The 14,874-nt window shown below is 48.4% G+C and overlaps 1 protein-coding gene across 3 annotated transcripts; it reads left to right on the forward strand.

Moving 5' to 3' along the window:
• The first annotated feature begins 2,166 nt into the window (after positions 1 to 2,166).
• LOC103752271 (E3 ubiquitin-protein ligase TRIM39) lies at positions 2,167 to 14,625 on the forward strand. Of its 3 annotated transcripts, XR_001872127.2 has the most exons (7): positions 2,169 to 3,007; positions 4,622 to 4,717; positions 9,380 to 9,610; positions 11,612 to 11,634; positions 12,069 to 12,184; positions 12,786 to 14,225; positions 14,258 to 14,625. XR_001872127.2 is itself a non-coding variant. In XM_029557671.1 (6 exons), exons 1-6 carry the CDS (start codon positions 2,555 to 2,557, stop codon positions 12,792 to 12,794), a joined length of 954 nt encoding a protein of 317 aa, XP_029413531.1. In that variant the 5' UTR covers positions 2,167 to 2,554; the 3' UTR covers positions 12,795 to 12,890. The 3 variants fall into 3 exon arrangements, 2 of the variants coding, with proteins under 2 accessions (XP_029413531.1, XP_008854222.1); XM_029557671.1 differs by lacking the exon at positions 14,258 to 14,625 and having other exon boundaries at positions 2,167 to 3,007; positions 12,760 to 12,890; XM_008856000.3 differs by having other exon boundaries at positions 12,786 to 14,625.
• Positions 14,626 to 14,874: the final 249 nt, after the last annotated feature.

Raw genomic sequence — 14,874 nt, forward strand, 5'->3', positions numbered from 1 at the left:
GTCGGCTCCTCCCGCCGCGGCCAGACGCCGGCCAACCGGCCGCCCCGCGCGCTACCTCAGCTGCTGCGCCCGCCTGGGCCCGGCGGACGTTTGCCCGGCAACGTCAGCGCGTCCGGCGTTGCTTGGCTACCCCGCCGTTCCCCTGTCCCGTGCTTGTGGTCTCCCCGGGTGAACTGACGCAGTCGCCGCGGGTCTGGGCTGCGACCGGGCAATTGGCATCCCACCTTCACGTCACGCCCTCTCTCACCTGGACACGCATCCTCCTCCCCGCCCACCACGTTGTGCCCTTGTACCCTGGTCCCCACGCCCCAGCTGCAGCAGGGAAAGATGGAGACGGGTGGGGACCCGAGTTGTGCGGTACTCGAGAGGCCCCCAAGGTGGTACCCAGCAGTGATGAGGGACAGGATGAGGGCGGCTCTGAAGTTAGAGTCACAGAGGGAGAGGAAGGACCAAGCCAGAGGGTGCAAGGTCTGATTCCTGCTGTCTTCTGCATCACCATCATCGCTGCCCCCAGCTCCAAATCCTCCCCATTCTTCACTAACCCGGAACCCATTTCTCTCTCACACCACGCCTTTGCCATTTTAGTGTGAGCCTCTCAAGTGAGCATATAATTCATCTAGCCGAGGAGGCCACCTAATGCCTTACCAGACTGGGGAAAGATCTGAGTCACTAGTCAAAGTTGGGTTCTAAAGGGTAGAGAAGAAATCAGCCGACTGAGCATCTCTCTAATAATGGAGGGAAGAAATTTGGGTACTTAAAAAACACTTCCATGTGTACCATCAATATACAGAAACAATCATTGTCAACCCAACTCATCACATGACGACTTCTCTGTCAGTGTGGGTTATGGGACCAAAGAAATTTGTGGATAAAAGTATTGATGTTTTAAGGACTGAGCAGAGACCAGCCTTCTGTTCTATATGTGTTTCTAAGGCTTTACCTAAGAGAGCTTTGACTACCTCTTTGATTATTTATTCATTCATTCATTCTTTGAGACAAGATGGTCACATGTAACCCAGGCGGGCCTCAAACTTGCTGTGTAGCTGAGACTGGCCTTGAACTCCTGATCCTCCTCCTGACCACCTTCACAGTGCTGGGATTACAGGCTTGTGCCACCACACCTGGCTGCTGCTCTTTGTAGTTCCCAGTCACTCCAGAGCCTATTAGTGGGAGACACCAGTATGTCCAAGGAATTAGTTATCAGTAGCAACTTTGAAAGACAAAGTCACCACTGAATGTTTAGCTCTCTCTTCAAGTTATCACCCTAGGCGCAGCTAGACTTGCTATGCGTTTGTCACTTTTCAGCCAGTCAAAATGGGCAGAAATAGAAATGAGATGTGTGAAACTGCTAGTCCCAGGACACTGCTTCCTCTAGGCTAGTTCCGTAAAAGAAGAGTGATTACATTTCGCTGAAAAGAGATTGCTACCTTTGCCTAGTGTATTCAACCTATTACCCTTTGAAAGGTGAAAGGGATGGCAGAGAGTCAAGGTTAGGCTCTAATAAACTCTTCTGAGATTATACTTTAAGACATCTTTTTGCTGGCCTCAAGCTTGTAGTGATCCTCCTGCCTCAGTTTCCCAAGTATTGGGATTAAGTGTGAGCCATGCCCAGCTAAAATCCTAATACATCGGTTTATATGGCATGTCTCATTTCCCATGTTCCCCCTCCCTCTTGATGACAGGATCTCACTCTGTAGCTTAGGCTGGTCTGGAACTCACTATGTAGCCCAGGTTGGCCTTCAACTCCTGACAGTCTTCCTGCCTTGGTCTCTCAGATGCTGGGATTGTTGGTATGAACCACCTCATCTAGCACCTTTCCATCTATTAGAAAAAATGTGTTGGGGGCTGCAGAGATGGCTCAGCAGTTAAGATCACTGGTTGTTCTTGTAGAAGACCCAGGTTCAAATCCCAACACTCACATGGCAGCTAACAACTGTTCTTAACTCCAGCCCTAGGGGATCCGACAGCCTCTTCTGACCTCCGCGGGCACTGCACAACACGGGTGCACTTACCTACATGCAGGCAATACATACATATACATAAAATAAAAATAATAAAAATTTGCCGGGTGTGGTGGCGCACACCTTTAGTCCGAGCACTCGGGAGGTAGAGGCAGGTGGATCTCTGTGAATTCAAGGCCAGCCTGGTCTTCATAGTGAGTTCCAGGACAGCTGGGGCTACAGGGAGACCCTGTCTCAAAAAGACCAAACAAAATAAAAAAATAAAAAATTTTTTAAATTAAAGAAAAAAAAACTATGTTGAGCTAGAGCTAAATAAAGCGTCTATCTGTAATGAGAGCAGGGGTGAGAGGAGATACAGGGGATTGCTCGTGTTTGCTGAATCAGAAAAAAGTACGTACACTGATGGACAGAAGTCACAAACGGAAAATAGAGGAGCAGGTTGGATGTAGTGAAAAGAAGGTGGAAAATACCAAGATTGGGATAAATCTGGAGTTACAGTTTAACATAGGCTAGAACTTAAAAAAAAAAAAAAACGCGAACCCTCCAACTAATATTTTTCTTTTCTCTGTCTCCCCCCATCTCCAAGTTAAATAATGGCAGAGACAAGTCTGTTAGAGGCTGGAGCCTCTGCAGCCTCCACAGCTGCTGCTCTGGAGAACCTACAGGTGGAGGCGAGCTGCTCTGTGTGCCTGGAGTATCTGAAGGAGCCTGTTATCATTGAGTGTGGGCACAACTTCTGCAAAGCTTGCATCACCCGCTGGTGGGAGGACCTAGAGCGGGACTTCCCTTGTCCGGTCTGTCGGAAGACATCACGATACCGCAGTCTCCGGCCTAATCGGCAACTAGGCAGTATGGTGGAAATCGCCAAGCAGCTCCAGGCAGTCAAGCGGAAGATCAGGGATGAGAGCCTCTGCTCCCAGCACCATGAGGCCCTCAGCCTCTTCTGCTATGAAGACCAGGAGGCTGTATGTTTGATATGTGCAATTTCACACACACACCGGGCCCATACCGTTGTGCCACTGGATGATGCTACACAGGAATACAAGGTGGGCAACCAGACACAGTGCCAGTGCGGGGAAAGAGGGAGAAGCAGCTGAGAATTCACCCTCTCTGAGGAGAGGAGTCTAAGCTCCTGAGGCGAGGCTATCTGGTCCTCTACCTCAGAGCTGTGTACACAGGGGTAATCAGTACATCTGATCAGTTGTTCTCCACATGAAGATCAGCGAAGAGAGGAATGCCCCAAATTTCTGTGACTTTTTGCAACACATTTGAGTCTTATGAGTATTGGTATGTGTGGTCTTGGAGTATCTCAGATTTTAAATAAACAAATGAAAAACTGCATGATGAAGATCAAAGTTTGGAAGGATTAAAACGTATTTTGAGTTCTTCATTACGCCTGTCTGCTCAGGATGGTCCTTGCTTTCCCATTGATTGGAAATAGGTAATATCACTGTAGACTGATACCAGCAGACTAAGCTGAACCAGTCTGTTTGCATCTTCCCCAGATAATGCGTAACATGGCAACTGATTTATCTGATGGAACACAGGGTAAACTCACTTTGCTTAATTAACAAAATCTTCAAACACTATTTAAGGTAATTTATAGTCACGTCTTTATTTTGTTCATAAGTGATTAGAGTTGGATGGGAGGAAAGGTTGGAAAGGATATTAAGGAAGCCATGTGACACTCTTGTAACCCAGCACTCAGACAGTGGCTGCAGGAGGACAGATATAATAAATTGATGGCCATCCTCAGCTACATATTTGAGGCCAGCCTGAAGTACATGAGACTTTTGTCTCAAAACAATAAAGTAAGTATTGTAAATAAATAAAACTAAAAAGGATATCAAGGTACAAAAGGTAGCTTCTGACTAAGGGACGATGTAGCTCAGTGGTAGAGCATGTTCTTAGCATACACAAGGCCCAGCACCACCGAAATCAACCAGACACCTTTGAATGTCAAAGGCAGTTGCCTGTAAGAAAATAGTTTGGGAACGGACATGGAGTTGATGACAGCTAGACCACTAGATTCAGGGGATGAGAACTGGGTGAGCTGCAGAGCTGGTGCTGACAGGCTGATGACAGGAAAGGAGTTGGACCAAGAAGAGAGGGTAGGCGTTAAATGGGTTAGAATAGAAGATGGACCTTAGAAGTAAAGCATTTGCCTAGCATGTTTGAAGCCCTGGGTTTGATTCTAAGCACTGTAAGGAAAGAATAATAATTGGGTTGGAAAGATGGCTCAGCTGTTAAGAGAGCACACTGCTCTTGCTGAGGACCCAAGTTCAGTTTATAGCATCCGTATGAAGCAGTTCACATGTGCCTGTAACTCCAGTTCTAGGGAACCTAATGCCCTCTTCTGGCCTCTCTGCACACATACTCCTACAGACATACACACAAACACATAAAAAGAAATCTTGCCAGGCGTGGTGGTGCACGCCTTTAATCCCAGCACTTGGGAGGCAGAGGCAGGCGGATCTCTGAGTTCAAGGCCAGCCTGGTCTACATAGTGAGTTCCAGGATAGCTGGAGCTACAGGGAGACCCTGTCTCAAAAAGACCAAAATAAATAAATAATCTTTAACAACAAGAAGAACAATCAAATGTGTTAACCTCCAAATAATGGATGTGCCAGCTAACACTTCGTCTTCTTCCCCACCCTCAGGAAAAACTGCAGAAGTGCCTGGAGCCCTTAGAACAGAAGCTGCAGGAGATCACCCGCTGCAAAGCCTCTGAAGAGAAGAAACCCGGGGAGCTCAAGGTAAAGGCAGGTGATCCTCGCTGTTCTTCAGGGCATTTGTGAGCACAGTAGCCCCACTCCACTTAGCCAGTTCAGTGGAAGAATGCTGTTCTCTCTAAATGATATATGTTAGACTTCTCATCACACACTGTCCTTCAATCACTGTCATGTAGGAGTGGAGAGTGATTTAAGACGTGGAGGACGGGGATAAAGGTGCTTGCTGTGCAAGCCTGGCAGCCTGAGTTTAGTGGAGCCCCCGTGAGGGTGGAAGGGGAACCGACTCCATGGGGTTTTGCTCTGACCTCCATGTGTGCACTGTACCTTCCCCCATCATACATGTGCACATGTGTACGATAGAAATACATAAAACTTTACAAATGAAGGACAGACAGAACCTCTTACTGTTGGTTAAGTTGGGGTTCTTGCCCAGTGCGCTCCTTTTTTCTCCCACAAAGCACTGACCGGATCTAAGATTGCGGGGATGGGAGCTTCTTAGAGAGATGGAGGGACTTGGAAAGTCACAGGGGAAGAAGGAGGAGCTGACCAGGGGCTCCCAGAACTGCCCAGTGACATGAGAGCCATATTCTTACCATCAAGTAAATGGGTAGTGTTCATCCCCCAAACGTCTCCTCTCCCAGCCTCCACCTCTGAGATTCCCTCCAGCTGGCAGCCGGGTAAAGGCCACTTCCTGTGCAGCATTCCCTGGCCTTCTGGGAATTAGCTTCCTCAGCTCTCCCACAGTTGTGTATCTTTTTCACAGCATTACCGTATGTGTAGGATGGTGCTTGTGCTATCTAATCTTTTCTTATACTGAACAGGGCGCAGTCGTTAGTAGCAGCAACAGTGATAACTAGCACTGAACCCCGTGTGTGAGGTCATGGGTATCGACGGCATGACAAGTGTTTAAGCTTGTACTGAGGGTTAGGGTTCTGCCCAGGTTAGAGGTCTAGGAGTTCAGACCAGACATGGGACAAGTGGGACACAGAGAGGACTGAAGACAAGAAGATGGTGAGGCCATTGACATGGGTAAACCTAGATACTCTGTAAGGTAGGTATGACCCAGCATACACAGGAGAAAACGGGACTTAAATTATACAGTACGAAGTAGCAAGTCAGACCCCAGCTCTTGTGAATCACCCTGTTCAGTGCTTAGGATTTGACACTGAAGAGCAAAAATAAGCAAAGCACTGTCCCTGCCCTCCTTGAGCTTCAGGTCAGGTAGAGAAAAGAGGTGATGTGTGGCTCAAAAGCCAAGATGCAAGAAAAATCAAAACAGCCAATTATGTACTTCCAACACAGAAAGCCACAGAACATGCATTTCTGCTCCAAAAAGGAGGGTTGGGAGTATAGCAAAAAGATTGGACCAAAGCCAGACCAAAACCAACAGGCAAACACCGGGTTCTGTGGCTCCATGTCTGGTATCTGGGGCTTCAGTTTCAAAGGGCTTAGATAGCTCTGTTCCCCCAGCTTTGCTGCCTGTAAGGTACACCTCTCTCTGGGCTGGTTCCACTCCCCATGTGCAGTGTTCCTTGGCAGATGTCTCTTAGGGTCTCTGCTGCAATGCAGGCATCACCCCTCCAGGCCTGGCAGGGACTCGGACCCTGCCACGCGTTGCCTGGCCTCAGTAGCTCTCTGAAACTACAGAGGACAAGTCCATGACCCTCTCTTGTGTCTTTCTTGTCTCCAAAACCAATACCACGTGGGTGACACTGCTTAGTTTGGCTGCCAGCTTGGGATGGACCCTTGCCCCCTTGATCAATTAGCAGCAATGTTTGTATGCTTGAAAGAAGTAGAAAACGCCTTAGTTCTTTCACAGAGTTGAGCTTTAGCTGCTTGTGTTCTTGCCATGAGGGCACCTTTTCTGGCAGAGCCAAAGGGTTTCTTTAGTGGTGCTCATTCCTAGTAGTTACTGTCTTCTTCAGCACATGACTTGACTGCAATTTTAAGCTCTCCAGGGCTCTTCATCTCCAAACGGTGCATTTCTTTCTGCCCGACTTGTTGCTCTCCATTGCAGACCTGCAGAAGAGCAGTGATAACCATGCTACAGTGCGATGCTGTCTTGAAACTTCCTCCACCAAAGAAATTAGTCCTTTGCTTTTTAATTTAGCCTTAGGCAAGCTCTTAGGACACTCAGAATGCGGCCAGATTCTCTACCTGCAATCACGTGAATGGTTTCTAGCCCCTCTTAAGCCTCGTGAGCTGGGCCTCCCGTCCCCAGTACTCTCAGCAGTGTCTTCTAGGTGCCCACCAGAGTGGCCCAGTAAGTGCTTCTTACAGCATCAGTGGTGTTCCAAAGTCTTCCACATGCCTCTCAAAAAGCTACACGGTCAGGCTCCGACACCATGTCTCCTGCTCCCAGTTTCTATATTCATTCCTTTTCTGTTGCTATCATAAAATAATGTGATCAAGAGCAACTTAAGGAACAAAAGCTCTATTTGATTTTCAGTTCTGAGAGTCCATCCTGTGGCAAAGGTGTGGAATGGCGGCAGGAGCAGGAAGCTGATGGGTCACATTTTCATCCACATACAGGAAGCAGAGAGCAAAGAGGATGTAGGGTGAGACTGCAGACATACCTCAGAGGCCACCCCAGTGAAACTGACCATTTGAATTCTTCCACCTCCCCTTTCATCCAAACCTCCATAATTAGATGCAAAACTCCTATAAAAGTAGCTTACATGGCCGGGCGTGGTGGTGCACACCTTTAATCCCAGCACTTGGGAGGCAGACACAGGCAGATCTCTGTGAGTTTGAGGCCAGCCTGGTCTACAGAGAGTTCCAGGTCAGCTGGGGCTACAGGGAGACCCTGCCTCAAAAAGACCAAAAAAAAACCCCAAAAAAGCAGTTTACGTTGCCGGGTGTGGTGGCCCATGCCTTTAATCCCAGCATGCAGATCTCTCTTGAGTTCAAGGTCAGCCTAGTCTACAGAGTAAGTTCCAGGCCAGCTGGGGCTACAGGGAGACCCAGGCTCAAAAAAGACCAAAATAAATAAATTAAATAAATACTTTACAGGCTGGGCGTAGTGGTGCATGCCAGCACTAGGGAGGTAGAGGCAGGCAGAGAGCTCCGAGATCAAAGGCCAGTTAGGAGTAAGGCTTGGTTGCACATACCCATAATCCCCATATTCAGGGGATTAAGACAGGAGGGTTTGACTGCCAGCACTGCAAACAAGAACTATGTTGATGAGCTGGCCTGGTAGTGCACACCTGTAATCCCAGGGGAGGCTGGGGCAGGAGGATGACCAGTTCAAAACCAGCACAGGCCAGCCTGGGCCAGATAGTAAGATAGTATCTCAGAGTAGTGAAAAGTTTATAATTAGCTGCGCTGAAATAAGTTTTAGATAAGCACCTGGGCTGCATGAGACCCTGTCTTAAAACCACACAGAAAGGTAGAGAAATAAGTTTAAGCTATCTCCATGATTTTAGACTGTTGCATCTAAATATAACACATAGAAACAATTTATAGTACAATCTGCTGTGCAGTATTTTCCATGACTACCCTGAAAGGCTCTGTAGTGTGGCTGTATGCTTGCACCTTTATGTGACAGGGTCACAGTGCAGTAAGTGAGGTCACACTGAGGTAGACTGAGGCAGAGGCCATGGTAAAATCAGAAAAAAATAGTCTTTTTAAAAAAGATTTGTATGTATGTATCTGCGAATGTTCACATGTACAGATTCCTTTGGAGGCCATAAAGGTTGTCAGACCCCCTGGAACTAGAGTTGCAGGCATTTGTGAGCCATCCAGCATACTGCTGGGAACAGAGCACAAGTCATCTGGAAGAGCAGCAGGTGCTTTTAACTGCAGGGCCATCTCTCCAACTCGTAAAATACAGTCTTAGTGAGTTTCACGCAATGCACTTCACATTCTTAAACACACAGACACTGTATTGGGGTTTCTGAATAAGATCCCGCTGTCTGCCTGAGAAAGCAGCATGTGCCCATGGAGCTAAAGATAGTCAGTGTCTGCTTGGAGCTAGTGAAAGTTCAGGACTGCCAGGCATGCAAGGCCCATGCGGGTTCACCTATATCCCCACCAGGACTCTTCAACTTGAGCATTGACTTTCTACCAAGTCTCTCGAGTCCTGTTGCTCTTCCCCATCAGTCACAGGCTCTTGGAGACTCCTCCACTGAGGAGGGTGCTTCTTGCTGGAGAGCACAAAGGGAGGATGTGCTGATAATCCTCAGAAAGCTGGGTGGCTGGTGTTAGTAACAAATATCTGGAGCCTGTTCCTGAACGGGAAGTGCCCCTTCTCCAAAATGACTTGAAACTGGTTACCATGTTCACAAGGGGGATGCCAGCACGGAACTCTGGAGGCTAAGGCAAGAGGACCACAAGTTCAAGGCCAGCCTGTGCTACATTGCAAGACACAGTTTGAAAAAAAACAAATAAAAACAGCAATCAAAATTTAAGTCTAAGTATATACTTTGCATCAACTCCTTAAACTGTTTACTGATTCTGAGTTTCATATTCTCTGGTTTTTATCAGGTTACTATCTCCTTAGCTTTCTAGTATTTGTATGTTCTCTTCTAAAATGTTGTATGAGCCAAACATCAGAACTGAAAACATCAGAAGGGCCTCTGCTGTCCGTACCGTAAGGCAGGCGCCGTCCTAAGTGTTGTATTAAACCTAAGAGAGCAGCCCCTCCTGCCCTGCCCAGCTGACTCCACATCTTCCCTTTATTCTCAGAGACTAGTGGAGAGTCGGCGACGGCAAATCTTGAAGGAGTTTGAAGAGCTGCACAGGCGGCTGGATGAGGAGCAGCAGACACTGCTTTCTAGTCTGGAGGAGGAGGAGCAAGACATTCTGCAGAGACTGCGGGAAAATGCTGCTCACCTTGGGGACAAGCGCCGGGACCTGGCCCACTTAGCTGCTGAGGTGGAGGGCAAGTGCTTACAGTCGGGCTTCGAGATGCTTAAGGTTTGACCTTTGCTCCTGCGTAGCTCCTCAGGTCAAATACCATCTAGCTTTGAGCAGGCCATCGTGTCAGCCTGGGGTGACCCACTCCTGCTCTGCTTCCCTAAGCCCAGGTCTCTTCCAGGCATGCTTAAAGGGTCTTTTTCTAAAGAAAGGCTTCTCTGATTTCCACCACCTCCTTCCAAATTTTTATTGTATCCTTATTACTTGCCAAAAATTAGGTGCGCGTGGTAGGGGCATGGTGGCAGAGGCCTCAGGCAGATTCTGTGAGTTTGAGGCCAGGCTGATCTGCATATGGAGTTCCAGGCTAGCCAAGGCCCCATTTGAGACCTATCTCAAAATAATAATAGTAACGTGAATAATTTGTACCAAAGAAAAAGACCGTTCTTGGGGCTGGAGAGACGGCTCAGCCATTAAGAGTATTAGGTAGGCTACTCTTGCAGAGGACACTGGTTGGGTTCCCAACACCCACATGGTGGTTAGTAGCCATCTGTAACCCTCAGTTCCAGCAAGTCCAATGCCCTCTTCTGGCCTCTGTGAGCATTGCCAGCTGTGCAGTGCACTTACATGCAGGCAGAATACTCATATGCATAAAGCTAAAAACAAACAAGTCCATAGGTAATAAAAGCAATTAAGGGGACTGGAGAGATGGCTCAGCGGTTAAGAACACTGGCAAATGTTCTTGCAGAAGACCCGGGTTCGAATCCCAGCACCCACATGGCAGCTAACAACTGTCCGTAACTCCAGTTCCATGGGATCCGACAGCCTCTTCTGTCCTCCTTGGGCATTTCCCAACATGGGTGCACTTACCTGCATGCAGGCAATACACACATATACATAAAATAAAAATAAACTATTTAAAAAATAAAAGCAATTGAGGGGGCTAGAGAGATGGCTCAGCAGGTAAGAGCACTGGCTGCTTTTGCAGAGAACCCAGGATTGGTTCCCAGCACCCACACGGCAGATGTCAACCCTCTTAACTCCAGTTCCAAGGGATCCTACACCCTCTTTTGCCTCCACAGGCATTGTACAATACAGGTGCACTTACATCATGCAGGCAGAACACTCATACACATAAAATAAAAATAAATTTTTTAATTGTTTTAATTAAAAAATAGTTCTTTTCAGAGATGGGAAATGTGGTCTGCTTAGTAAAAAACTATGCATTAAAAGTTTTGCAAATGCAGTGACCACCTAGAACTGCATTTACCTAGTGGTGAAAAGAATAGAAGCATGATTTATAGGATTCATGAAACGTGATACACTGCTTTTGGTGTCTTGGTGGTGACTCTAAAACAACACTGTTTAAAACAGTTACTGTCTGGAGCAGATGTGTGACGTTGGCAAAGCTGTAGGAACATCTTTCTTCAATGAGAGCACTGGCATTGAGTCAGTGAGGCATCACCGCACTCTTATGTGTACATTATGTGTTGCTTGGTTTTCATCACTGCGTCCTTTCATGTGTGTGTTCTGCTAACCACATTAAACTGGAAGCCCTGCAGGGCAGAATTAAGTTGTGTTTGTCTTCTGGTTCCCAACTATCCTTGAATCAGGACTGGCATGGGTTAGTGCTTATTAACCAGTACCAGATAGGAGAGCCCAGACCACAGTGGGAAGTGTCCTGTACCACAGGTTTGGAATTCTCTATACTGATCCTCAAGGATACTGAAGTGTGTGGTTGGTACTTTGAGGACGAAGTAAAGAGCAGACACAAACTCTGTTCCTTGCAAGAAGCTCCTGGTGTCTTTGAGGAGCAAAGGAAAATGTACAAGAAACCATTTGGAAATGATGTTAGTAAGCTTCATGATGACCAGCAGCTGGAAATGGACATTATGTAGGAGGCTTGCACTTGCATCCCTCTGAAGTGCTTCCCTTCCACTGGGGCCTCTCAGTTTGTCTGGTGCCTAGTTTATGATCTAGAACTTTGGAAAGAGGGAGAACCTTTTTGCCTTCATCACCCTGAATACCAGGACCAATCTTGCTTTCTTTTCTCTTTCCCTCTAGGATGTGAAAAGTACCCTAGAAAAGTAAGTGATTCTTCTGTCTCTTTGAGTTAGGTCTTAGCTCAGAGGCTAAGGGTTAGGTAATGAGTCGGAGAAAGTAAGAATGGGAAAGTCTTGCAGTGTCTGAGTAGGATAGAGAACGAGCCATTAGGACTGAGGCTGCCTCACCTCCCTTTGCCGTCAGGGCAGTGATAATGGATGTGCTGTGGATGGAGTGGTGTTCAGTGTAGAGAGCTGGAGGGGCTGGGAGGAGGGGTGGTTATCCATTTGCATGAAATGTAAGAGTATTTCAAGAAAGTCCTGAGGCTCACATAGCTCTCCATGAATAAAGGAAAGCAATTGTCTTCCAGGAGGAAGAAGAAAGTGAAGAGCTTTCCCTAAAGGTAACACTTGCTAATTCACTTCTCTGGAGGTCCCCTGACCCTGTGCTTTCTTTCCTTATCTCCCATCCCTGCCAGATGTGAGAAGGTGAAGACCATGGAGGTGACTTCAGTATCTATAGAGCTGGAAAAGAACTTCAGCAATTTCCCCCGACAGTACTTTGCCCTAAGGAAAATCCTTAAACAGCTAATTGGTGAGTTGTTCCCAAAAAGAAACGAGCAGAGAGACTAGGCAGAATAGAAAGTGAGGACCCTCCTGTGGGCCTCCCTTCCTCATGCCCAGTCCACCCTGCTCCTCAGCAGCTTCCAGTTGCCCCCTGAACCCCAGAACTCGGAGAAGCCTTCACCTTTCTAACAAGACCCTGAAATACTGAAGTCTTCCTAAACCATCAGCTAGAGTGACCATGGAAGTTACCTTAGCAGGACAGTCTTGAGCATGAAAGGGAACACGATGAGTATTTACGCAGGGAACACCGTCATGAACCAGAACCTTCGGGAATGCAAGCCCATGCTCACCCTGTCTCTAGCCCCTAAAGCTCATTTGATCCACATCCTTCTTTTGGCCTTCAGACAGTACCTTTCATTTTTCCACACGTTGAAATAGGTACAATACTGTCAGATAAGGAGACCAAGGGGTAGGAACCTCCACTACCAGCCCTGCAGAGTCAGTGCTCATCACGTGTTTAGAGTCAGGATCACAGTAGAAGCCATTGTGTCCTTCCCCGGGAAAGTGAGGCAGGGGCATTTAGCTGTTCCCATCCTCATCTAGCTCCCTACTCTGGCTTCTCCCGCCAGCGGATGTGACCCTGGACCCTGAGACAGCTCATCCTAACCTAGTCCTGTCAGAGGATCGGAAGAGTGTCAAGTTTGTGGAGACGAGACTCCGAGACCTCCCTGACACGCCCCAGCGTTTCACCTTCTACCCTTGTGTCTTGGCTACTGAAGGCTTCACCTCAGGTCGACACTACTGGGAGGTGGAAGTGGGCGACAAGACCCACTGGGCAGTGGGAGTGTGCCGGGACTCTGTGAGCCGAAAAGGCGAGCTGACTCCTCTACCCGAGACTGGCTACTGGCGGGTGCGGCTGTGGAACGGGGACAAGTACGCTGCTACCACCACACCTTTCACCCCTTTGCACATCAAGGTGAAACCCAAGCGGGTGGGCATATTCCTCGACTATGAGGCTGGCACGCTGTCATTTTACAACGTCACAGACCGCTCGCACATCTACACGTTCACTGATACCTTTACTGAGAAACTTTGGCCCCTCTTCTACCCCGGTATCCGGGCGGGTCGGAAGAATGCCGCACCACTTACTATCAGGCCCCCAACAGATTGGGAATGACAGGGATGCGGCGGCACTGGGGTGAGGCAGGGTCTAGAGCGATGGGCCTTCCTTACTGCGGCTGCTGGAATGTCTTGGTGTCTGCCTGGTTCCAGTCCGGAGCCATCTTGAGAAACCGTCTGGTCTCTGGGATGGTCTGTGTGGAGGAGCAGAGGTAGAACTGGGCTGCACAACAGCACAGATGAGTCTCCTCGCTGTGGGGGGAGAGCAGGTTCCCAGGGGGCTGGAGTCTCTGGTGTCCGTCAGGTTTGCTATTCCACAGGGACAGGCTGGGAAGGAAAGAAGGGCTTTTCCAGAAACAAGTCTAGGAGAGGGTCTAGCTTGCTCAGAGTGCAGGGGAGACAGAAACCTTTCAGGGCTTCTATGACTCAGAATTGTCTGTTCCTTGAGGGAGGTTGTAGGGATCTGTGTACCCCTGTTGAAGAGATGAGAGAGCTAGATGTTGAGGGGCTTTTCCAAGGGCAGAGATGGGGGGTCAGACTAGAAGGACTATCAGGGAGAGGGCTAAAGGAGCACATGTCTAGAAACTAATGAAGGGAAGTTTCTTTGGTCTAGTCCCAGGGGATAGGATCAGCCAGAGGTTGCAGTGTGGGGAGAAGGAAGAGGTGGGAGGGAAAGAACCCTGGTCCCTCTTGGCCTTCAGCAAAACTAGGTTATTCCACTTGGCTGTCGTCAGAAGTTGCTCACCTTGCGCCTCTCCAGAGGTGAGATTGAAACCATCCTGGGAGACACATCTGCCCTTCGGCTGTTTCCCAGGGGAACTTGGAGAGGAGTCAGGGTTAGAGGAGAGAAAGGTGCATCTATCCAAAGCCCTGGCCTTAAAGAACGTCACTCCGTAACTGCTCGCAGGTTGCCAGCCTTGTTCCCTGGCTCAGGTTTGCAAGGAAGAAAGGTGACGGAGCCTTCCTCACCCCTGAGGACGAGGTGGAGAGGGTGGTGTGGACAGCAGAGGGCCAGGTAGACAGCTTAGCGTGTTGCCATCCTTCACCCTTTGCCATCCCCTTCTCAGAGAATGTAAATCATTTTAATGTTAGGCCAAAATAAACAACCCATAGGGTACATACGTTGTCACAAAAGGTAAAGTGATGCATGCCAAATCCAACTCAAACCACCCGGATTGTTTGCTGCTTGAGTAACCTTCAGACTGAGACAAGAAACTGTTGAGGGCACTTCACTCCCTCCTCCACCTCAACAGAACTCTGTCTGCTCTCCTCTTACCTTTGTGCCTTGACTGTGGTTCTTTGTGGCAAGATAATTTGGTTGGTCAAAATATGGAGCAAAGGATCCACTGACATGATCTCTGTGTTGTGTGGTCATTTGGCAGCGACCTTATATTGACGTGCGACAATCGCTGGGCAGGAAAAGTCCATGTTCCTGGGTCTAGCCCTCTGCTTGATGGAAGTTCGGGTGGGCCTGGTAACCTACACTCCATTTTATTTAACGTGTGTGAGGCTGTGCGCGCGGGAGTGCGGAGTGCGGGAGCCCAGAGGCCTGGACTCCCCGGAGCTGCGGTTCAGAGCCACTCCTCCTGGGGCCCGAAC

The sequence above is a fragment of the Nannospalax galili genome, unplaced genomic scaffold, assembly GCF_000622305.1.
Source record: "Nannospalax galili isolate Female #2095 unplaced genomic scaffold, S.galili_v1.0 scaffold3052, whole genome shotgun sequence".
Classification (NCBI taxonomy): domain Eukaryota; kingdom Metazoa; phylum Chordata; class Mammalia; order Rodentia; family Spalacidae; genus Nannospalax; species Nannospalax galili.

Coding starts and splice junctions, on each gene's coding strand:
- LOC103752271 (XM_008856000.3), top strand. CDS start 2,555: ATGGCAGAGACAAGTCTGTTAGAGGCTGGAGCCTCTGCAGCCTCCACA. Junction 9,611..11,611: donor CGGGCTTCGAGATGCTTAAG/GTTTGACCTTTG, acceptor CTTTCCCTCTAG/GATGTGAAAAGTACCCTAGA. Junction 11,635..12,068: donor GTGAAAAGTACCCTAGAAAA/GTAAGTGATTCT, acceptor CATCCCTGCCAG/ATGTGAGAAGGTGAAGACCA.